At 36.5% G+C, this 24,764-nt stretch overlaps 1 protein-coding gene across 3 annotated transcripts in view; it reads right to left on the bottom strand.

The window, feature by feature from the left end:
- Nucleotides 1–24,764, bottom strand: part of LOC127941830 (tyrosine-protein phosphatase non-receptor type 13) — a 66,279-nt gene that overhangs the window by 5,428 nt on the left and 36,087 nt on the right. The window contains exons 10-38 of one of the 3 annotated variants that reach the window (XM_052537273.1): nt 23,460–23,658; nt 22,650–22,724; nt 22,390–22,564; nt 21,725–21,875; nt 20,903–21,041; nt 19,559–19,711; nt 19,027–19,209; nt 18,742–18,904; nt 18,112–18,475; nt 17,116–17,222; nt 15,551–15,610; nt 13,888–13,977; nt 13,408–13,515; nt 10,455–10,586; nt 9,887–10,314; nt 8,444–8,572; nt 7,714–7,807; nt 7,113–7,198; nt 6,855–7,011; nt 6,515–6,729; nt 6,296–6,394; nt 5,145–5,500; nt 3,858–4,017; nt 3,554–3,709; nt 2,438–2,609; nt 1,868–2,078; nt 1,610–1,695; nt 610–671; nt 30–185 (exon numbers count right to left, since the gene is read on the bottom strand). In XM_052537273.1, coding sequence (XP_052393233.1) covers nt 30–185; nt 610–671; nt 1,610–1,695; nt 1,868–2,078; nt 2,438–2,609; nt 3,554–3,709; nt 3,858–4,017; nt 5,145–5,500; nt 6,296–6,394; nt 6,515–6,729; nt 6,855–7,011; nt 7,113–7,198; nt 7,714–7,807; nt 8,444–8,572; nt 9,887–10,314; nt 10,455–10,586; nt 13,408–13,515; nt 13,888–13,977; nt 15,551–15,610; nt 17,116–17,222; nt 18,112–18,475; nt 18,742–18,904; nt 19,027–19,209; nt 19,559–19,711; nt 20,903–21,041; nt 21,725–21,875; nt 22,390–22,564; nt 22,650–22,724; nt 23,460–23,658 — 4,666 coding nt within the window. Of the gene's footprint in view, nt 1–29; nt 186–609; nt 672–1,609; nt 1,696–1,867; nt 2,079–2,437; nt 2,610–3,553; nt 3,710–3,857; nt 4,018–5,144; nt 5,501–6,295; nt 6,395–6,514; nt 6,730–6,854; nt 7,012–7,112; nt 7,199–7,713; nt 7,808–8,428; nt 8,573–9,886; nt 10,315–10,454; nt 10,587–13,407; nt 13,516–13,887; nt 13,978–15,550; nt 15,611–17,115; nt 17,223–18,111; nt 18,476–18,741; nt 18,905–19,026; nt 19,210–19,558; nt 19,712–20,902; nt 21,042–21,724; nt 21,876–22,389; nt 22,565–22,649; nt 22,725–23,459; nt 23,659–24,764 lie in introns of all 3 variants that reach the window. The other 2 variants (XM_052537272.1, XM_052537274.1) reach the window with 2 other exon arrangements.

A 24,764-nucleotide genomic window follows, 5' to 3' on the forward strand; every position in this document is an offset into this window, starting at 1 on the left:
TTCAAAAAAAAAAAACGCTGGTTACGGACCTTCAGTAAACGATCGCCAACTTGCAATGTGCCCGCAGTGTCTGCAGTGCCTCCCGGTGTGATGGACTTCACAAAAATACCCCTCTCTCCACCAATCACAGAAAAGCCCAGGCCCCCTGCTGGCGGCTTCTCCAACTGCAGCTTCACAATCTGCTCCTGTAAACACATTAGACCAGAAAAGGGTTAAATAAAGAATTCAGAAAGAATGAGATAAGAAAGGGAGATAAGTTGACAATGAAATCACATTAACAACTCCCATGAATTCAAAGACGAGAGAAGCCTTGATTGTTTGCCGTTCACTGTGGCGTTTCCTAAGAATCGCCTCGAATTCCTCTCACCAGTTCCTCTTGTAGCTCACAGACCGCAGAAATCTGAGCTGTCCGTGTGAGCTGCCTCAGTTTAAATTTCAGGCCGATTGTGTTCCGTCTCACAAGCCACAAAATAACAGCACCCAAACTATAAAATCAAGCCTGAGAAGTTTCTGTTTCTGAAGTCGGTCTATTTAGTGAGAAAACATTCAGCCAGAGCAGCATCGATCAATATTAGCTAATAGTTTACCAGAAGTTCTACAGATCCTCACCTCAGCGGGACAGATACCGGATAGGGCCTCGAATTCATTACCATCGTTGCTATGGAGATAACCTATGATACAAAGAGAGAAACGAGGCCACTGTGTAAATTACTCCGATTACAAGCAGAAGAGTAACAACACTACGAACTCAAGCATCAGCATTTAACCAAAATCACAAGAAAAGTAAAGCTATAAGCCGGGTATAAACTGGATCATGTGTTACAATGGTTTTACCGTAGTTAAGAGGTGATGTTAGCTTAAAGTCATATGAGAGACAAACATTTTAGAATATAATAGAACTAGGTTAGCATTTCCTGGAGGTTTATAGTTTTAGGTTTTTGCTTTTGCTTGTTTCTGTGTAAACGGACAATTAGAATTCAGTATACAGATTTTAATATATGCAAGAAAGAAGGAACATTGGAATTGTAGCATGCAAATATGATGATGACATCTTCACTGGTGGTTACATTACACCAGCATTACATCAGTTTAAGTCAATGGGTGCTTTACAAACTCAACATTTAGAATTTATTTTGAATTTAAAGAAATTAATACTTTTATTTAGCAAGGATGCATTGATTTTATTAAATGAGAAGGTACAGACATTTATAATGTTTCTGTTAAATACATGCTTTTCTTTTCTACTAAATAAATAGAATAAAAATCACAGTTTTCAACACTGATAATAATAAAAATGTTTTTCTAAAGAACTGCTCAAACCAGCATGTGTCTGAAGATAGGATCATGTGAAAATGATGTGATGCTGAGGATTGGATAAATGGAGCAAATCCAGTTTTGCATGACAAGAATTAATTACATGTTAAAATATATTCAAATAGAAGACAGTTTGACAATATGACTTGTTTTACTGTATTTTAATCAAATAAATGCAACCTTGGTGAGCATAAAGATAAACAAAAAAAAGTCATACCGACCCCAAACTATAGGACATTGATTCAATTCTGACAAAAGTGTGCAGTAACTGCTAGTTTAATTCCGTTACACTTACCGTTCATGCTCTGCGAGACTTTAGGACTGATGTTATTGTTTAGTAATGAAATCTGCTCCTCACCCGGAAAAACAGGCTTTCCATCCCTGCAGAAATATAGTTTGATAGCGGCATCCGTTCAGAAGTATTACACATTTCACACAACAACTGACAACAAAGGTCCATCGAAAGTATCTTTCCAACACCTGAAAGTAATATGGATGAACTTGGAAGTGTTTCGGTGGACATGCAGCGAGTCACATGACGCGAGCGACTCACCTGGTGGCTTTGAGACTGAGATTCCTCAGTGACAGCTGCAGGAGTCTGCGGCTCTCGCTCAAGGTCAGATCCTGCGTCGGAGCGCCGTTGATGTAATGTATGATATCCAAGTGCCTCAAACTGCCTTCCTCAGAGGCCACGGATCCTGGGATGATGTCCTTTACGTACAGCACGCCCAACCCACTGTCACTTCCTCCATCGAGAACAAGCCCTGCAAGAGACGCCCAGAAAACAAACACTTAACACCATCTTCTTTTTCTTCTTTCTTTTGCTTTTTTGTGAGCAAGCTGAAACGTGACACTCTTATCTGGCTTGTTGTCTATCCCCGTGAGCTCATTTTTCCAGAGAAATGCAGGTGGGCTTTGTTTATTCTGATGGATATCTGTGTTTTTGTGTGACCCTGTAAAGCCCTGTTGACCTCTGGTGGTCAAATAATACTAACGTGCCTCACAAATTGGTCGAATGCAGCAAAATACACTTAGTCAGCAGCATTCTGGGTATTTCTGAGAACACCGAAGGCACTGAGTGGTAAAGAGGATCGGATTTCATATACGTTGATGTTTCCATTACCTAAGGACTCGTCGTGACACTGAAATATGATGTCGGGGAGGAGGTGGGCCTCTGTTGGGGGTTTGGGAGGTTCAAGGATGCGGCCGACCACGAGGTCCACGACTTTGGGGGCGGCACGCACCAGGTTGACCACCTCGGTGTGATTCATGCCGGACACATCTGTGTTACTGACCTATTAACAGAGGAAGAAGAATGAAGATGCATTATAATTTGTAAAATAAAAACTTTAAAACCAGCTTTTAGTCTGTGTGTAGGCAGTGTGCTGATAAAAGCCTATGAAATTAACCCTTTAGCAGACATACCAACCAGAAAATGGACTAAAAGTAAAAGACTCTTGTTTCCAGGGGAGTTTGGAAATGTTTGTCCAATATAATACTCTCTAAAATCAGAAGGTATGCTACCTGCCAGGGTAATTATAGTAAACTAAAACTAAAAACATTAAAAAGGCGTTTTTATTCTTTGAAATGTAATAAACATGAACTGAAATAAAATATTATAAAAATTAATTTAAAGAAATATATGTTCAAAATATTTTATTTTTATAAACATTTTTTTCTTTTTTTTCATTTAGTTAAATTTGAAGAAAAAAAAAGACTTAAAATTAAAATGTGTTTATATATATATATATATATATATATATATATATAGAGAGAGAGAGAGAGAGATAAAGCAATTATATATTAAATACAAATACAAATATTAAATACAAATACAAGCATTAAATACAAAAGATTTCTCAAATAAAACTTCCCTAAAAATAAATTACTTTCAGTTGTAATAATATTTCACAATGTTACTGTTTTTTCAGTATTTTTGATCAAATAAATGCAGGGATTTCCTTTAAAAATTAATAATGCTAGTGATATTTATTTTTTAATGGTAGTATGAAATTATGGAAATAATTTATTGAAATGCCTGAAAACTATTTAAATATTTCAATAATTAAATTATTGAGAAAGTCCCATAAAACAGTTATGTTTTTGTGATGATGTACTGTTTTCTTTGTAAAAAAAAAAAAAAAAGATATTTGTATGATTTTCTGTAACTGGATCTATCAAGTTTTCAACAGTTCTGTAAACTGCTAGACAGCAGTAAAGATTCTTGGCGACGCTGTACCATTATCATGCGATCCCCTGGACGCAGTCGGCCGTCTCCTTTAGCAGGGTCCTGGATAATGTCATGAATGTAGCAATTGTTGTCGTTCCCTTTAGTAAGGGTGAAACCTAGACTTCCTTTATCAGACTTCACCAGAGAAACCTTCAGCTCCACCTCCTGTAATGACAAACAGTCCTGTCTTTATCACAACACAGAAGTCACATTTTGGATCTATAACACATGCAGGATATTCCACCAGGAATTCTCTAAAGAAGATCATTTGGATTAAATAGGTAGAGCGTGTGTCATGCTAACGGTCACTCACAGGAATGAACTCGTCCTCCTGCTCCTGGCCATGATCTGGCAAACAGAGGTTATCCAGGTTTGGCAGTGGTGGAGGAAGAGGGTCTGGACTGGGGCTCAGGATCCCAATCTGAGGCAGGGCTGGAGAAGATGACACACGAACTGCAGAACTGTCCAAATCACTGGATGAAGATGACGAAAGGAGGACACAGAGAGGAAACATAACATAATTAATAAACCTGCATTGATTTTATTATATTACATTATCTACATTTTTGTGTTTTCTTGTAAAAAAAAAAAACTGTGACTTATAGTCAGGTGCGACTTATTTATCAAAATTAATTTGACATGAACCGAGAGAAATGAACCAAGAGAAAACATTACCGTCTACAGCCACGAGAGGGCGCTCTATGTCTTCAGTGTAGACTACAGGAGCACTGAGCAGCATAGAGCGCCCTCTCGCGGCTGGAGACGGTAATGTTTTCTCTTTGTTTTAAATAAATGTGACTCATAGTCCAGTGCGACTTATATATGTTTTATATATGTTTATGACGTATTTTTGGACTGAAGCGACTTGTGCTCAGGTGCGACTTATAGTCCGAAAAATATGGTTTATATATATATATATATATATATATATATATATATATATATATATATATATATATATATATATATATATATATATATATATGCTTAATTTAAAAAGCTTCAACTCTGGAAAAAACAAAAAAAACAACTGATGTTAAATAAAGTTAACGAAAAACCTTTATAAGATGGACTTTGAAACTAAGAAACACAAAAATGTAATAAAAATTTTACATTAAAAACAACAAAGAAAATAAATGCTTTATGATATCGACATTGAAATCAAGCAAAATAAATCTTAAAGGAAACTGGTCAAACTTGCATTTGTTTACATACTAATAGTTACTAAAACACACTGACTGTTCCAGTTATTTTATTATTTTCACTTCTGCTCATAAGATTGTCAGAGCAAACTTCGGTCACAAGAAGCCACGTCGATCTCCATATACAGGCCTCTATCACACTGGATGCATCAGTGCAAACAAGTGTTTCACCGCTGCTGAGTCACATGACACTCCCACAGGAGAGAATTAGCTCTGTCACACCTCAACTCCTGGGCCCAATTATATTAAACAACCAAGTTTGCTTATGCAAGAACAGCGTTAACTTCTAAAAGACTTGTTTAGACTGACAAATCCAAGCTATTAGAAGCTCTTACATGCAAGCACATATATTAACGAAAAAAACATTTGTCCTTATGCTTTAAGAATATATTTCTGACCTTCTGCTGTCATCCGGTCTAGACATGGACTGTCTGGGTGAGTAATAAGCTGATCGTACGGTGTCGTCCGTATTGGCCTCGTCTGAGAGTCTTCCCATGGGAGTCTGGTAGACACTCCGGTCCCAGGCTTGACTGGCCTGCTCCAGGTTGGTGGGGCTGAAGGCCTCCTCTAGCTCTTCGTTGTCTGTGCTGTCGCTGTAACTGTCCCTGCGACTGGGCGACTTCAGCATCAGCTTCTCCAGAGCCTCCTCCACAGCACCCACCCCTCGAGGGTGCTCCGTCTGAGGCGGGGAGCTCGTCTTGGCATCAGGCTGGGGCTTGGGACAGGGTTTTTTTCGTGGGGAGGGTACGGGAGTCTGGGGAGGGTCAATGTTAGATTTTATTTTAAAGATGTACAATATCCCAAAACAGGTAGGCTGTTAATGTAAAAAATTGATTGAGGTGGATCACTGGAGAGTTACTGAGATAGCAAAAGAAAAAAAAGAAATTAAAAAAGAAAAAAGAAATATGTTTAATAAAATGTTAAAAATAAATGAACACTAAAATAAACAATAAACCCATGACCCTAAATATTAATTAATACTCAAATAGTCAAAATAGTCACAAAATAAATCTTTAAACTCTGTACAACTCAAGATAAAAAAAACAATAATATCCTCAATGAAATATAATACTCACTTAATAAAATAATAAAAATAATAAAAAGTAAATAATAATAAAATAATAATAATTAATAAAGCACCCAACTTAATAATAATAAATACAATTAAATGCTCAAAATAAATAAGAATTAAAATAACCCTAAATACAAAAAAGTCAATAAATAAATAATCATTCTAATAAAAAAAACACAAATTATATTTTTACATATAGTTACATACAAATGCTTAAAATAAATAAAAACAATATACTCAAAAAATAAAATACTTGATAGAAAAATTAAAAATAAAAAACAAAATAAAATAACACCAAAAAAATAAATCTGTCTTTTGTGGCAACACTACCTTTATCATGGGATATGTGTAGCTGTAATTTGAATAGTCTTTTCCTGATATTCTTGCGTGAAAACCAAGCAATATATTCTTTTAGATAAAGAAACATGATGCATGGATGTGCAATATGATGAGGGAAATTAAAACTAAAAGTCTTACTTTAATGGCAGGGTCCATCTCAGGCAAGACCCCTGGTGCAGGTCTACACAAGTGAAGGGTCACCTTCTGTCCTGTGCCCCTCAGAGCAGAGATCACCTCCTGACAAACACCACAGAAGAAAAGACACGCTATAATAACACTATTCTGTGTTTGGATTTTTACTATTTTTTTGTAAACACTACTTAAATCCTCACAGACTGAAGTAAAGGGTTAACGCACATGTTGTGACAGTCCTTTGAGTGACGTCTGATTGACACGCACAATGACGTCCCCCACTTCGATGCAGCCACTTTCAGCTGCTGGCTGCCCTGGAAACAGTTTCTTGACCCGGACCATGCTGGAGCCCACAGGCTCTCCAGGAACGTTCTCCTCCCGGCTGAAACTAAAGCCCAGACCGGACGTGTTCTTCAGCAAACCCACATCAAAAGTGTTGTCTGGAGGGGGTAAACGAGAAAGAGGACACAGATTACTCTTCCAAAGTTCAAAAACCAGCTCACATGTTTAACCACTGGCATATTTTAATATGTTCGTCAACAAGTGTGTTGATTCCAGCTCATACCTGGTGTAATGAAGTTGTATTCTGCTTTCTTTGGTGGTGGTGGTGGTGGTGCTTCCTCCACAGCTGGGTTCTGAGGTTCAGAAGCACCTTGCCGAGTCAGAGGGGCTTGAATGCTGTCTTTCTGGGGCTGACCTTTCTCCATCAACAAATGCACCACCTAGACAGTGGGAATTTATTAAGAACAAAATACACGGTAGACATTCAGACAATCGCAGTCCTCTAGGGGGCGCAATGCAGAATCAGACCCAGAGTTCTCACCTGGCCAGTATCTCTCAACATCTCTACTGCCTGCTTGTGAGACGCTCCTTCAAGACTCTTCCCGTTCACCGCCACCACACGATCGCCTGGACAACACAAAATCAACACAGGCTCACGTAATTCTCATTTTGTAATTAGGAATGTGATAAAAAATTACAGAAAAGTATTATTTTATTATTTCATTTATATAATACACTCTATTATATAATCCTGTCCTTACTGCTTGCCCTAGGTAGGGTTGTGGGAAGTAAATGTTGCATTAATATTATCATTATTTTAATATTTAAATTGCCTTTTTTCTTTAATATGTTTGCATACAGAATTTTCATTGGCTTTTTATAATGAAAGCAAGAAAATGAACGTTTTTATTCTATTATATTACATTATTTAAAAAAATTGTAGCCCAGATTCTGACGCAAATATTTTTATTTATTTATTTATTTTTATTTTGTTTTATTTGCATCACAGCATTATTTCTAAAATGAAAATGTAAAATATCTGGATGCAATGCTTTTTTTAAATTTTTTATATACAATCTATATAATTGAATACAAGTACTACAATGACATATACTTAAATGTGTTTAAATGATTAATTTTACCTTTCTTTATCCTCCCATCCAGCTCAGCTGCTCCTTTAGGAATCACACCTTTGACATATATCCCTCCATGCCTCAGTGCTGTGTTTGATCCACCCTGAGACAGACAAACAGGTTACTATACCCATATAGAAAAGCATCATGGGAAAAGAATGCCTATGATCTGTGTTCTGGATCTATTAAGAAATGTATTAAGAAATCAACTGGACAAAAATCAACACCCATTCTAACAATCAAAGCAAACCACTTGATTTCTTGAGCTGATGATTAATGTAATTTCATTGCAGTAATCAGATTTTCCAAAAAATAATAATAAAGAAAGAAAGAAATCATAAAGTCACAAGGTCTACACACAGTAACACCACATGCTTTTGAAAGATCACTGTGAAATCAATCCTCAGACAAGCGAATGCAAATCCATGCAGGTATTAGTGCTTCTGTTATGAACACAATAAAACTGTAAATGTGGGCATGTTGACTTAGCCGCACATTTTTCTGCACTTTGCTGTACCTACAGTGTTTCAGCTTTACCGTTAGTGAAGGAGCCAATTCAAATGCCTGTAAAAATCTGCATGCAAAGAGCCAAATCTACTTTCCCAAAGTTGAAGCCAAGTGAGGAGATTCAGAAAGGAGCGAGGGCTAAGGGTACAAAAACAACAACACACACAAACAAAAAGTCAAAGGGAAGCAAAGGAGAGAAAAAAGAGAGAGCGGAAACCTTTCCGAACAGTACCGTGACACTAATGCCCAGACTGCTGTCTATTTTGGACAGCTCAACGTCAAATAGATCTCCAGGCTGGAGGCTATTGACTTCTGGGCAACTAGCACTTAAAGTCTCCGTGAGGATGTTGGGAGAAACCCCCTGTAAATAGAGAAGAGCTGGGTAAATACAAGGCCGTGCACAGCCGTACACATGCAAGGGTCAAGGGGTCAAGGGGTCAAGAGGTTATGGCGTTGACATGCAAAACTGCATTGCATTTACATTCAGAAATGCAATTGGTCAGAAAGGGAGCGAGGGGCGGTTGCAAGCAGTTAGAATGTTTTCAGTAATGTTTGACATTTGTGTGAATCTGAAGTGTTTGTATTGAACCTAAATAGTGATTTTAGCTTTTAAAGAGAAAATAGGAAATCTATTTTTTGAACTACACATGACAAAAAAGTTTCGCAGTCATTTAGCTGCGATATTTAGCACTGCCCATACTGAATTTCCATTGGTCCATTTTTCATTTCCACTGGTTTCATGTGGCTTCTATGGAGTTCAGGGTCAGTAAATAATTTTTTTAATCTAACGAATTTAAGTTTTATTCTGCAAGGGTGCATAAAACGTTTCAAAAATGAAGGTATTTATGTTCCAAAAAAGTTGTATTTTAAAAATCATCTTGGTCTCCACAAGAATATTAAGTAGAACAACGGTTTTCAACACTGATCATAATTACAAAATGTTTCTTGAGCAGCAAATAAGCATATGCGAATCATTTCTGATTAATCATGTGACACTGAAGACTGATGTAACAACGCTGCAAATTAAGTTTTGCTTCACAGAAATAAATTACACCTCGAAATATATTAAAACAGAAAACAGTTATTTTAAATTGCAATACTATTTCACAATATAACCGTTTTTACTGTGTTTTTGTTCAAATAAATGCAGCCTTGGTGAGCATTAGAGTCCTTTTTCATAAACATTTAAAAAATCGGCTTAAGTACCTCATTCAATGCAAGTCTATGGGATGCTGGAATTGTTTAGAAAGGCAATAAAACACAAGGTATCATCCATGTCTGTAACCCAAATGGGACAGGAATTTGACATCCCTAATCCTAGAACAACTAATAGTTTTAAGGACGTTTTCCCTGGCAAGTGTCACTAAAAATATTGAATTCATTGTTAAAAGCCTGTCTGATCGCTAGGACAGAGTGTAAATGTGAAACAGGCTAGAAAATCATGAATTATGTTCTACATCTGATCAAATGTAGGGAACTCCAAGGAGGGATGCAATGAGCAAGGGAGAACTGTCCTATTTATTCCACAAAAAAGCTATTTAATATTTTATGTGAAGATTGAGCATCTTAAAAAGCACACATCTCAAAGTTCACATCAAACTGATGCTGACTAGAAACTCAAAACGCTGAGGTGAGAGTCAAAGTTCACTTAAATCACTACAGAGACTGGTTCTACCTTCTTAGTCTTATGTTTCTCTTGGCTAATTGAGTATGTATCTTCATCCATGTCCGAATCCCCTCTGTCTGAGAATTCCTGCTCTTTAGGAACGTCCGGCACTTTGAAGCTTCTGGTTTTAGGAGGTAAAGCTGGTGGTGTAGCTTCAACAGAGGGTTTACTGTCAGCAGCGAGCGACTGTGCGGGTGAGGGAGCCTCAGTGGGAATGTTGCGATGGAATCCATTGAGATTTGTTTGCAGGAGGCTGGCACTCTCGGTCCTGGAGTCCTGCGAACTGATGCTCCCCTGTCGAACGGACTGAGGTGGAGATGCTTTGCTGGAGACAGGAGGAGGACTTGGGGAGCGTGTATGATCTTCAGAGGAAGAGTCCACATCTACTTCCTGATTTTGTGTGGCTGATTTAAAGTGATGGATTCCTGAAGGAGAGTCTAAGAGAGGCAAAAAGAGGCTCAATTATTGTATTGTCTTCTAAATAATACAAATTCTCAAGAAAGACCTATTCTCAGCAATATTCTGGTGGAATCTTACTGCATTGTGCATATAGCTGCAAAAATACTATTTCCATTACCTGGAAACAGTCTCTCTTTAGGTTGAGAGACCACCAGTGTGACATCATCAGGGGCGTCCTGCAGAATCTCCACCACAGTGTCATGTGACAGGCTCTCCACACTGACATCATTCACACTCAACAACCGGTCGCCTTCAGGAAATGCATGAATGTGGCGTTAACAACCTTACCCTGAACCATACAAATTCTTTAAATAATTATGGAATTTAGTTATTATAGTCAACTAAAACAAAACCACATAAAATACATTTTTGCTATAAATATTAATTAAAAAAAAATACGTATGTGAAATACACTTAAACTCTGCAGACCCGGTACCGGGTCCGAAAATAGCATGCCAGATGTTTGTGTCTCATTTGCATATCCTTCCTTATATGGTATATGCCCAAAAATGGGTTCATTTGAAAGCTTAGAGTGTTTTGTTTACAAAGAATACCATTAATTGGGGTTTTATGATACATAAAGTAGTCAAATTAAGCTAAGAAATATATTCCCCCCCCCATAAATTTCCATCTAACGATTGCGAATACGTTTTCGTAAGAATGTGTATTTAAAATATATTTCACAAAACAGTCAAGTCATATATCACAAGAAAGCTCTCATTCTCAAGAATCTGATGATGTAGATCATTTTATTGTGTGACAATCACAGATCGAATGATCTTCAACAGAATCGCGATGTAAATTATTGCAAATTATTATTTATACATTTTGCACCGCTTCAGTCAGCCGCAAACAGCCACGCATACCTATATACTCAATATAATCTTTTAGATTAGAATCTCTTCTTTCAAACAAGACCATTTTTACGTTTCTGCGTGCTTCCATTGCTGAGATATAAAGCGTTTTGTACAAGTGCGCAAAAGCGCTCCAAGAGCTGTATGATTGACAAGATCTTCAACTCATATAGATGGGTCTAATAGCCTTTCTTCTGCTATAGACATCTGACCTCTTTTGTGAAGCGCTATTTGTCCTAATAGCTGCCATTCACAAGTCGTTCCCTCCAATCGAAGGTGTGATTCAGCACCGCGGGAGGCACAGGAACTGGACAGCGACTGCCCACTCCTTTCCGCCTGTGTGACGCGCTGGTGTCTGGGAAACGGAGTTTTTGGCTGCTTCTAAACAAAGGCCACGCGAGGCGAAACTACAAGCGGCCGAATCTCCGGATTTATAATGCATAATATTCATAAAACAAGTTATGGATTACCAGCGTCACCGTGGAGAGGTCAGGACGCGCATCTGGTAAGCGTATACGCGTGCTACTCGCTTTCATACATTTGATTCTTTATTCTGAGGCTTGGAAGCTCCGCTAGCAATAAGCTAATATGTTTATTTTCATAACTGTGCAGTGTTCGACCGCATCTCAGTGAATGTACAGTAATCAGTACAGTACTGGGGGAATAAACATAAATTAGTTTGTTGACGCTCCGAAGTTCGCGTAGAAGCTTCGGGGAGCATGTTTACGCTGAATCAGAACCGAAACAAACAGACACGCTGATAAAACATCAAAATATTATATATGAAAGAGACAGGCGAGGTCTCCCAATCTTTACACGATGCAGAATAGACATAAATGAAACGATATGAAGCTGGAGATTGTGGATTCTATTTTAGATTTTGATAGACCAGATATTTTTTATAATTTTATGCATGTTGCTATTGTGTAATTTGACTTATTCTCTTTCAAAGACTGTTCAGAAAACCCACACACAAAAAAAGCACATTGTATTGAGATGGTTCATCATATGTGAAACAACATAAATAATACTATTTGTCACAAACAGCAGCTTTTTATGTAACTTCTGAGTGTTTTCTGTAAAATAATATACAGATATCACATTATTCCATACTGCAAGTGTGCAAAAGATGACTTCATACTTTAGACAAAAATTATATACAAAAATGGTATTATTCCTTCCTTCAGTTGGAATAGAATAACTTTTGCATAGATTAGGATAGCTCTAATAGCTGACAAGTGGAACAAGCACAAGACATTGGTCTGAAGTTGCCAGCCCCTTCAATGCCTGAGTTATACCATTTCAAACTTCAGTTTACACAAATAAAATAAAAAAGCACCTTGTTTTTTTCCCTATTTATTATAACACAGACAGCATATATTGTCATTTTTATCAATTTCAACAGTGTTTTATGTAATTTCAAAGGGTTTCCTTTGAAATTATACCAAACTTTCTGAGCTTACACTGTAGCATTAGTATAGGCAGGCATTCAAAATTAGGTAGGAAAATTAAAAACGGAAATCCCCAAAATAGCATTTGTGCTTAAGAGGTTAAAGGCTATTTTGACATTTAAAAAAAAATCTAAAACAAGAAAAAAAGTTAAAAGTAAAAATGAAAACAGAAAATATCAAAATAAAATGCATTCACAATATGAATTAAAAATATAACACTATCTCAGTGTACTAAAATGGAATTGCTCAAAGTGTTCTGGAATTGTTTAGATAACTTCAAAGGATTTCAGAATGCTTTGAACAAATCTAAAGTCAGGATTCTAGAATCATTTACAGAGGGTTGTTCAAAGAGTTCTAGGTTCCGTTCAAGTCATTCGGAAAATATTTAAAGCATTAAGAATCATTTAAAATATACAAGAATGATTTAAAGCACTGTAAAATCAGTTAAAGTATACTAAATTGAGAGTTTAAAATTGTTCACAGTGGTATGTAACCATTCAAAGATTTCTGGAACTGTTTACGGGAATAAAACAATTCCAGAATTATGGGATTATGGGAAAGCAATCCTTACATTTTCTAAAAGTATTCTAAAATCATTTGTAAATTATTGCACAGTAATTTAAAGTATTAGAAACAATAGTTTGTGATAATAGTTCTGTGAACTTCACTAAAACGGATGATGCTTCTAACCACAAGATTCAAAGAATGACATCTAAAGAAAGAATCAAGGGTGAAAGCAGCAGTCTCCAGCTCTCCAGTGTCATACCTGGTTTCAGAGAGCCGTCGATATCTGCTGGTCCACCCGGTGTGATGGAGCTGATGATGGTGCCCAGGTCCTGACGGCCAGAACTCTCTCCGCCGACGACCTGAAAGCCTGAGCGCAACACAAACCACACACTTCATTCTACTGTGTGTCACTACAAAAATACACATTTCCAAAGAGTCAAAGATGTCTTACTGAAAGTGTCATTTGTGCATATACTAAATGTAGTTGTACCACCTTTTATTCAGGCTGAATCCCGATAAGATATTTCAGTCACCTTCTGAGGTGGATGTAAAACAGCACATTCTGCCAGAGCTCTGCACTCTATAACACTACACTTTATTCATGTCACAGTCATGTGTGTGTGTGTGTGTGTGTGTGTGTGTGTGTGTGTGTGTGTTAGAGAGAGAGAATTGTTCTGATAATCCAGCCGTTTAACAGCATTTCTCTCTCAGTTGAGTTCCATTCTATCTTGTTACTCACCCAGCCCATACTTGACGTCTTTCTTCAGATTTACGGTCTGTATCTCTCTCTCTGGGGAGGGTAAGGCATGTACTTTCTTCTTCAGGGAGTCTGTGGGTGGAAAATAACAGAGGGGAAGAGGTCTGGGTTTTAAAACAGAGCGAGTTCATTCATACATAAACACTTTGTTTTAATTAATAACAGCCAGTGTTAGTAGAGTTAATCCAAAGAACACAATTAAAACATTTAAGTCCTGTTGACAGATTTATACTTTCAAAATGAAAAAAAACTATCTCTCTCTACAGAGCACAATGATCTTTTATTTCATTTTAAAGGGCCATATAGTATGTTTGTACACAGTGTACACACACACACACACACACACCCCTATCATTTTAGATTACACTTAATATTTCCATAATGCAGCATTAATCAACTTTTCTTGTCTTCACTGACTTATTAAAATAAATAAATCAATCAAAACTAAATGATATTAGTACTAATTTAACTACTATTAAATAAGCCTGCTTAATAAAAATTGATTAATATTATTTTTACATTTTCTGTTTTCATTTTAGATAGTTTTAGTAATTGTGTTTTTAGTAGATTTTTTACTATATATGTCTATGTAATTTTTATTCATTTATATTTCAGTTTTTAATTTGAGTTATTATAGTACATTCATTTAAATTAAAATGAGATGCTGTAAAAACCTTAAATATACAAGTGTATTTTTTTAATTAATCTTTATTTTATTTGAAGTAATCTAAAAAAATTAATTTACTACTATTGTACTATAATTTTAGTTGACTAGCTTTTTATATTTTACAATTTTAAATATACTGTGATATGATGCTTTATATACATTTGGTAAAACAGTACATTTATGAATCTCATATTTAAAAATAAGTAACTATACAATGTACAAAACTAATTTCTATGTGTGAAACATTTAGCTTTTGTTACTGTTCAAATACAGAATAGGAAATATTATATACACATCTGTGCTGTAACCACTTGAAGACCTGCTCTTTTAGGGGGAAGAGCTAGCACAGGCAGACTATCACTTGCTCTGTATGTTTGTATTGGTATCAAACATATCAAACACATGCGCAGCTCTCCATAAGCTGGACTAATCTTTCATAACTAGTGGCTTGGTGCTAAGGGACGCCATTATGTTTGGCCCAGCTCTGATGTGCTGTACTAACAGCCATGACCAGCAGCTCATTCTCGAGGATGAGTGAGATTAGCCCACAACACAGCCATTTTCCAGAGCTATTTAAAAGCGTACAGCTTAGCAAGACAGAACATGTCTGAGTCAGAGACAGACACCAATGAAACTTGAGCTGAGTGTGCATGCATTGAAAAGATGTTCTCCATGCCATGTAAAACACCAGAGAGGACATGGCAATCCAGGGCATGTTGGATTTGGCAAGTTCTCGTCAGACTTTGGGTTCCTGAGCTCTGATTAAGTAGAGGTCTGTGTCACTGCGAGGTAAACTACCGTTACTGACATTTAAAACATGCCTGTTTTGCTTCACTAAAAGTTCACTGCAATTTTGGCAGTTGTTTGTGCTTTAGAGCCATATCAGGACATGACATTTCCTACCAACTTTCAGGTCTTACTAAATTTGATTTCTGAAAAGAAACCGAAGACAAGGAGCTAAATGGTTATATAGCGTACCAGTGAGTCCTATTGAGGAGGCAGGGGTAGAGGGCACTCCAGAGCTGTGCATGCTCACACCTGGAGATCAGAAAAATTAATAAAGTCACTAGACAGACACAACTACATCAGAAGTTTAAAATCTGTATACAGGGGAAATTAATATATCCTGAGATCCTGACAATTCCTTCCCCGTGTCATTTTCAAAATCAGTCATTAATGTTAATGCATTATGCACATTTTCTTGCACATATTTTTATTTTTAATATATTAATGCATTCTAAATCCTGGACTTGCTTTTATATATTTTAATAAAATGTATAATTTGATTCTGTATGGGTAAGTTAAATATTATTTGTTCATATTATTAGTAAATATTATTCAACAATTACAAAAAAGTTCAGGTCAGTATATTTAGTTTTTTTTTTTTTTTAAGTCATTCATATTGTTACAAAAGATTTCCATATAAAATAAATATTGTTCTTTTGAACTTTATATTCATCAAAGATACATGCTGCTGAAAATTCAGCTCTGATTCCCAGGAATAAATGATATTTTAAAATATATGAAAATAGAAAACAGTTATTTTAAATTGAAATAATATTTCACAATATTAATGTTTTCACTGTATTTTTGTTCAAACAAATACAGCCTCAGTGAGCATAAGAGATTTATTTAAAAAACATTTTAACCCCATTTTTTCTAATTTTTCAAGACACCTTCACAGTTATACCAAGTATTGAAGTCTGATGTCTTATATTGTCATTTTAAATCAATAATTATTTCATTATGGTTAAAGATAACACAAAACAATTTTCATTTTACATAATGTATTTTCAAATAAATTTCCACTAGGAATTGACTGAATCATGGTGTTACATTCCAAAATGAAGAGATTGAAAAGTAAAAGAGTTTTGCATGTCACTAGAAAATGAAAAAAATATATATATGAAAAAATATTTGAGTTATAGTATGTGCACCAAAAAAAACAAGGAACGTGCATGAAAAAAATATACAGAAAATCTATTTCACCCAAAAACAATTCTTTAGCATGCTAAAATCACTGTGACATACCAGTTTGTATAATATCAACCAGCACCAGCCAAACACTCCCAGTCGGTTTTAAAATCTATAAACACTTGTATTATTCTCTGACATATAGAAATGCAATGATGCATGTACAGGACTGTAAATTCAGACTGTAATCTCTTTATGGCATCTCTCTACATGCGGAGGAAGATGTTGAGAGGATTTGGGCTGCTGCTCTCTCTGATCTGACAGCGGCTGATGGGATGAAATGGAGGGGGAAAATGAAAAGATCAGTGAGGGAACAGAGGGAGAGAGCTGTTAGAAAGATAAAACGAAAGAGGCAGACAGCGGCTGACTCTAGAGAGAGGCACAGACAGATTCTGCCCACTACCCTGACAGACTATCAAAAGAGAGAGACTACAAAGCAAGGAAGTTAGAGACGGCAAAAGAACATTCAAAAGCAGAAAGACATGTTCCTTGAGGAAGAGGAGCCATTTTCCAGACAGGTTTGAGTAGAGATAAGAAAGAACCAGCCGGTTGTGTCTCGTTGTCCTCACCTATGGCATACGCCTGGCCCGTGTCCTCACAGGAGGAAGAGTCGGACTCTTTCTTCAAGCTTTTGGGGCTCCAGCAGGGACTATCATTGACCGTGGCACTGAACACACTGATGATGCAGGGAAGAAAGAAAATGATCATGAAAACCAGTGCAGTGCGGAGCAGAATAAATGCCAAATGCAGAGTGTAAAAACAGTGTAAAGCAAATACAATAACTCTGAAACTTTAAAAGTACTATAGAAATTTCTAAGAGTTTTAACTTGCATCTTTAATGCATGTGCCTTAGTCAGAGTTGGAATTAAAAGCTAACATTTTATGTTTAATTTAGGTAAAAAAAAATGTTTGGTTGTGTAAATGTAATTTATTCTGAAGCAATATTTTCAATATTTGCCTTTTAAATTGATTTCCAAGGCATTATTTTTTTTTATTAAAGGGCATTTTATTTAATGACTTTTAATGCTATTTAAGGATCATTTACCGTATTTTTCGGACTATAAGTCGCACCTTAGTATAAGTCGCATCAGTCCAAAAATACGTCATGATGAGGAAAAAAACATAAGTCGCACTGGACTATAAGTCGCATTTATTTAGAACCAAGAGAAAACATTACCGTCTACAGCCGCGAGAGGGCGCTCTATGATTTCAGTGTAGACTACAGGAGAACTGAGTAGCACAGAGCGCCCTTGTGGCTATAGACAGTAATGTTTTCTCTTGGTTCATGTCTCTTAGTTCATTTCTCTTGGTTCATGTCAAATTAATTTTGATAAATAAGTCGCACCTGACTTTAAGTCGCAGGACCAGCCAAACTAAGAAAAAAGTGCGACCTATAGTCCGGAAAATACGGTAATTCATTTTAATGCTTTCTGATGCACTGCGGAAACCCTGCATACAAGACAAACTCCAGGTGAGAGATGAGATGAGAATGTAAATATTACAAGACTACTGGTGAATATGACAAGAATGCAACAATTAAATATACGATTGCATGCATCTCTCACCCTTCCTGCTGTCTGGCGACGGCGATGGAGTCTGTGTCGGAGCTGGCACGTTGGTGTGTTGATGCAAGCACTTGCGATCGTGCCATGCCGCTCTGTGATTGGCTACTGAAAGGCACCATCCTGTGCTCTGGTGACTCGGGCAGCTGACCCAGGTTATGATGGGAACGACTCATCATCCTGGGGTTGGAGCTGCTGCTGAACCCCGGATAGGGCGGCTCGGGTGGAACAGAGATCCGACTCGAACTCTTGCTGAGGGACATCTCAGAGTAGGACATCCTCTTGTAGAGTTCGGGGTCTGTGCTGGGGGACAGACTAACTGCGCCCATCCCGTCAGAGTACTGCAGACTGCTCAGAGGAGAGTTCTCTGCAGGGAAAAAAGTAAAAAATGTACCAGAATGCATGTTTCTGAATAAAATTATTAATAAGATAAACTTGTCATGGCACATAAAAATAAAGAAATCAAGCATCTTCGATTTCTTGCCTTTCTTGCCAACAAATATACAATTTGAATCTATATTCACAATATTTATGGTGTTTTCTTGTTATTTTTTCCTTCAAAAACATAAAAAAAGAACTAGTGTTTGATTTCTTCATCACCATTTTGCTTGCTCAGTTTTGTTTTCTCCTCACCCAGCTCTTGCAGTTCTTGGTTGTTCTGTCTGGCTTTCATGTGCAGGTGGAATTTGTACTGGGCCGAGCACAGGTTCATCAGATACTGGCAGGTCTTTTGACTGTCTGTCTGAAACAGATGTTTGATCCCATCTGATGTGTTCTGCAAGCAGATCTTCTTTTTCTACCATACAGAAACACAAAGCCATAAGGGGTGTTACTGACTTCTTTGGCTTTTCTCTGGGGAACTCCAGCCCAGCCGTGTGATTTCCACTAAATGTAAACATGCATGTTTAAACATTTTACCGTGAAAGAGATCTTCTTGGTATCCCGCCAGGGAAACCTTAGCACAGGGGTTCGATTTCCATTCAAGACCTCGAAGATGAGGACACCCTTCGAGTAAAGGCCCAGCATGATGCCGGTCAGGGATCTCTTCTCTGGAAGCACACGATGGAAGTGAACTCCATATTCCGGCAGTCTCTGGCACACCTTTAAATAACAGAGAAATGACGAGACAGATCTAAATCACATGCAGACTACAAAAACCGCTATTAGGAAAGGAAACTGAATCAAAATATTTAAGGTCTGTTGATTCACAATTATTGACTGCACTTATCTCGTCAAAAAAATTGATGTGTGAATGCCAACAACAGAGTTCCAAATATAACTTTTGGTCTTGCGACTGCTCAAATTCAAAAAGCTGTAGTCAAGAGTATCTGAGAGAAAACAGATAGCAGCTATGCCATGTTTTTTCAAGACGATTACGGAAGTTTGTCCAGTCGGGAAGCTCTGCCTAGAATCACACTGCATAACTGATTCGTTTCGTTTAGTTCCTGACCTTGAGGAACTCAAGCTCGGCCTCCTGCTCCGAAGCGTTGTAGTACGAGCTGTGGAGTTTGGGTAGCTCTTCTTTAATGGTGGTCTGATCGATCTTATCCAGAACCGAAGCAGGGAGATAGTGTTCCGTCCGGAAATATGTCTTTCCATGGAGCTGACGGAACACAAAGAAAAAAATTATGGTCATAATTTCTTATATATATATATATATATATATATATATATATATATATATATATATATATATATATATTAGGGCTGTCAAATGATTAAAATTTTTAATCAAATTAATCAGAATTTTCAGTGGATTAATCATGATTAATCACTATTTGCAATTACACCTGAATCCTAACCATTTTATTTTCTGAAATGTATACCAAAAGATAAATAACAAGACACAGATACATAATTTTCATGCATTGATTCATCAAAATGTGGTTCTTTTTTTCTGAATTTCAAAAGTTTAACATTATTTAGATCAAATTTACCTGTGCACTATATCAAACCATGCCATTTAACTACAGATAGTGTAAGAGTTTTAGGCGAACCAGTGGTTAAATATAGCAACATATCTATGAAATTATGGATAGAGAAACTCGAAAGAATGAACTCAGAAACACAAATATGCGCCACCATCACATAAGCAGTACTCTTGTTTTTGGGAGGTGTTCATTTGCTCTGCCACAATACTTTAGGATCGATATTTTCACGTTCTGAAGGCTTCAAGTGCCAGTAAAACCAAGTAAAAATGCATATGCTTTCCCAAACAGCTGTAATTTTCGCTGCATTGCATGTAGGCGTTCTGCGCATGCGCAGTGTGAAACACAGGACGCTATAACAGGAAGAAGCTCCAGCGTATCAACTACCAAAGTAGTCTCTGTTTATCGAGCTTGGCATGAACGTATTTGAGAGTAACTGGGGTAAAACCTTAAGCTTCTTCTGTGTTTTCATCGCCGCTGTTTTTTATTATCTTGAGAATTCAGAGATCGACGAGACTTTCCTGACCTGAATAATTTGTCACACTGCGCATGCGTGAAATGCGTTAAAAAATTTGACGTAATTAACAACAAACAACTAATTAACGTCGGTAACGCGCTATTTTTGACAGCCCTTATATATATATATATATATATATATATATATATATATATATATATATATATATATATATATATATATCCATCCATCCATCCATCCATCCATCTCTAGATAGATAGATAGATAGATCTAATATATTTTTTAATTATTGTACAAAAATCTTAATTTGTATTTTAGATACAATGCATTTTCAGTGGTGTTAAAATAAAATAAAATATGAATCTATTTTTCCGATTGTGGTTTGTACCTCATTCTGATAGTCCCCAATCTCCGCCTGTAGTGCCAGAGATGCCAAGATCATGGCATTTTCCAGGTCACAGCGTACCCGCTCCTCTAGTATATCCTTCCGCAGCTGCAAGTAGTACTGGTGTTTGGTCATCGTGTGTCTATATAAAACAATGTTAATTAATTAATTTGGGTTAACTGAATAATACATAGATATAAATATACACACGCATATATGAATTACCGTTCAAATGTATGGAGTCCGAAAGATTTAAGTTCTTTTATTTTTAGGAATATAACACTTTTATTCAGCAAGGACACATTAAATGTATCAAATTTGACGGTAATTTTTTTTTAATTGTTACATTGTTAAAAATAAACATTTTAACTTTCTATTAATCAAAGAATGCTGGAAAAATGTACAGTATCCACAACAATATTAAGTAGCATATAAGAAAAGTAGCAAACTCTTTTTAACATTGATAATAATAACTGTTTCTTAAGAATGGCTGATAATTCAGCTTTGCCTTCAAAAGAATAGATTACATTTTAAAATATATTAAAATAGTAAATGGTTTTAATTCACTGAATGGTTTTGTAATAATATTTCATTACATTACCGTTTTACTAGACATACTTTTTTCACACTTGAATACAAAACCGTAATCCAAACCTAACACTGAACTCCAGCACATGTTTGGGCATGTATGATCGAACACTGCAAAGGTGACAAAATGTACCGAACACTTGAACCATTTCAAACTATTGCCTTAAAAACCTATTTGTGTCAGAAACTATATTTTTGGACTCCGATTATGTTGTCAGGTGCAACCTAAGCTCTTACTGTATCAGATTGATATCATCCTGAAAGAACTTGATACGCAGAAACAGATTAAAATTGACATCCATCTTCTTTTTCCTCGGGTCATCCTTCCAACCGTCAGGTGCCACCTTTGAAAGTTTGGCATCAGGTTCAACAAAGTAGAACTCGTCATCTAAATATAAAAAAAAGGAAACCGAAAGAAAGATGAACAAACAGATTATGCTAAAAGAGTTCAATGCAGCATAACAAGTAAAGCAGCCTTTGGCTTGGGAGGCATGAGTCAGTGGACTTAATGAACCATCTCTAGACACAAACCAGCCGTATCTATTACAGCCGTAACTAAAGAAATGACACACAGAGGCATCGTGTCAGGAAGTGAACAACAGAGATATTTATTCTGTCATATTTACACACTTCATAATCAAATAACTCTCGTTTACCTGAACAGGTACCCATAACATAAGCTGCAATAAAACACACTTTTGACATTTAAAATAAATTCTTCCTAAATACAATTCAAAAGAGTAAATTAAAACCAAAGAGCAATGAGATGTAATAAATTCAGTGTGGTGCTTTCATTGTGAGAGAAAGGTATACAAAATACTAATCAAGCAGAAAGGCAGGGAACGGATTTTAACATGGTTCCAATGTGCATTTAATCAGTTTAAAAGGAGATGTTCATGCACCTTTAAGGTAGGCGAGACTGAACAGATGGTGTTCCACCAGTCCAATGTGAGCTACGACCATGTCCAAAACGTCCTTACAGACCGCCTTCACATCACAACACAGCTCCAACTTCTGCCCATTCAGTAAGACAAACCCCACCTTCCTCTGACTCTCCTCCACCTTCCCACGCTTGTTCTGTCGAAACACATGCAAAAACGATTAACGCACACATATGCACAAAAACATTGCAGTATGAAGCAAAGCAGATTAGCTGTCTTACCATTATGGATGAAGGAACGGTTAAAACCACAGTTGGCTCGCTGCTCATCCTCACAAACTCGGGGCCAAACAAACTCTACAACAAAAACAAATACACTTTTAAAACGTAACAATTCAAAGTGATTCTGATTTCTCATCCAGAAATGCTATAAATCATTTACAATTTACCATCTTAATTCAAACGGAATTATTTTTTGTGTGCATCATTTACACTATAACTTGCATAAACTGAATTCAATATAAATTATGTTGTCTCTTTATTTATTCAGCTTTGCATCATTCACTCTTAAGCGTGCTAAAAGTAAATATGAATTCAACTGAGCATGGATTACTTAATGCCAGTTGTAATGTGAAAAGTGCAAAGCTAAAGTGAATTCAATGTGAATTCAGAAGAACAGGATTGTTATTTTACTCGCAATGTAACATGCATTAAGTGAAATAAATCAGAATGCATTTTTAGCACATTCAATCTGAATTAAGTTCTGGACTACGTTATCCTTTGTCTTTAACAGTAACTTGCATAAACTGAATTCAATGTGAATTCAGTTGACCTTGATTTCTTTTTCTTTACATCAAGCATGCTAAAATCTACATAAATAAGCATAAGTTACAGTGTGAATAACAAATCTGAAGTGAATCCATCTGAATCTAGATGATCTGGATTACATATTATATTTGGATTATTCATAATATAATATGCATAAAGTGAATTCAATCTGAATTCAGTTAAATCGGATTACTTTATTTTTTGCTATTAAAACTGTAACTTGTGTAATGTGAATTTAATCTGAATCCAGCTGCACTGTATTACTTTCGATTTGCGTGGATGGAGGCCTGCTTCCAAAGGACGGCTGTGAAGGGGCTCCGCCAGGTCCAGTGTAGAGGCACGGGGGTCTTCGCCAGGATAGATGGAGGCTCTAGACAGCCGGGCCTGGAGCCTGTGTAACTCTTCCTGACGCTGGATCAGAAGTTCGGTGCCCAACAGCTCATCCTGACACGCCTCAAAAAGTCTGCACACAAGGCAAAACCAGGATGGTGTTCATAAATTAGTAATTCAGTGCATTTTCACTGCTTACCATCACCTTTGATTTCAGCTTAGAAATCAATTTTTTTGCTCCGGGTGTGTGTTCACTGCTGTGTGTGTGAACTTTAAATGGATTAAATGCAGAGCACAAATTCTGAGTATGGGTCACCATACTTGGCTGTATGTCATATCACTTTCACAATTTTTCAATGTTGGCTAGTTCACCTGGTTTACCAGCAGGGGGAGGAGTAGAATCACTGACTCAATGACAAATATATTAGATGGGAGTATTTACAGTATTTACACTGAATTTTGAGAGTTTGTCAGGGAAAATAAGATTGAAATGCAACAAAAGCTGCTGGGAGATCACTAGAAAAACTGTTAATTAGGCAGAGAACAAGGGAAAACAGTGGGATATCAAAGTGCAAAGTATCTTACATAATCTGGCCTTATGATAACGACAATAATGATGACAATTTAAATGCTAATTTTTACATTTATAAGCAGCACTCTTTTTCTGTAATCTGAATAACACACAGACATACCTTAAAATTTATTTTAGCTAGGACAGCCTGTAAGCACAATGATTTTCATATTAAGATGCTAATATTTATTTCATACTTCCTTTAACTCCAACAGAAACCTGTTGACATTTAACGGACATGTGAAGCATTATTTGGCTAATTGAAGACCCTTAAAATTTGTTCAGAATGATGACATTTCTAACAATATTTGTGAATAATTTTTGGCTTGAATATATGTTATGACATATCACTGTCATCTACGGTTGTTATATAAAGCTAATTATAAATCTTACACACTAACCCAAACCTTACTTCTAAAAGCAGGAAATAAAATATTTACATCACTTTTATCTTTGAGGATGTCCCCATAGGTTTTGTCCTGTACATATCATTTCTGGGGACAATTTTGTCCCTAAAGTATAAGGAATGGCACACACACACACACTTACACAGAGAAACAGAGACAGAGAGAGCTGTAGTTCTTGTAACCAGGACTGAACTCAGCGGGGGCACTGTCTTCATTAGGGCGACATATCATGCATCCATGAAAGGGAGGGATTTTCTCTGA

Source organism: Carassius gibelio, chromosome A21 (genome assembly GCF_023724105.1).
Source record: "Carassius gibelio isolate Cgi1373 ecotype wild population from Czech Republic chromosome A21, carGib1.2-hapl.c, whole genome shotgun sequence".
Lineage (NCBI taxonomy): Eukaryota > Metazoa > Chordata > Actinopteri > Cypriniformes > Cyprinidae > Carassius > Carassius gibelio.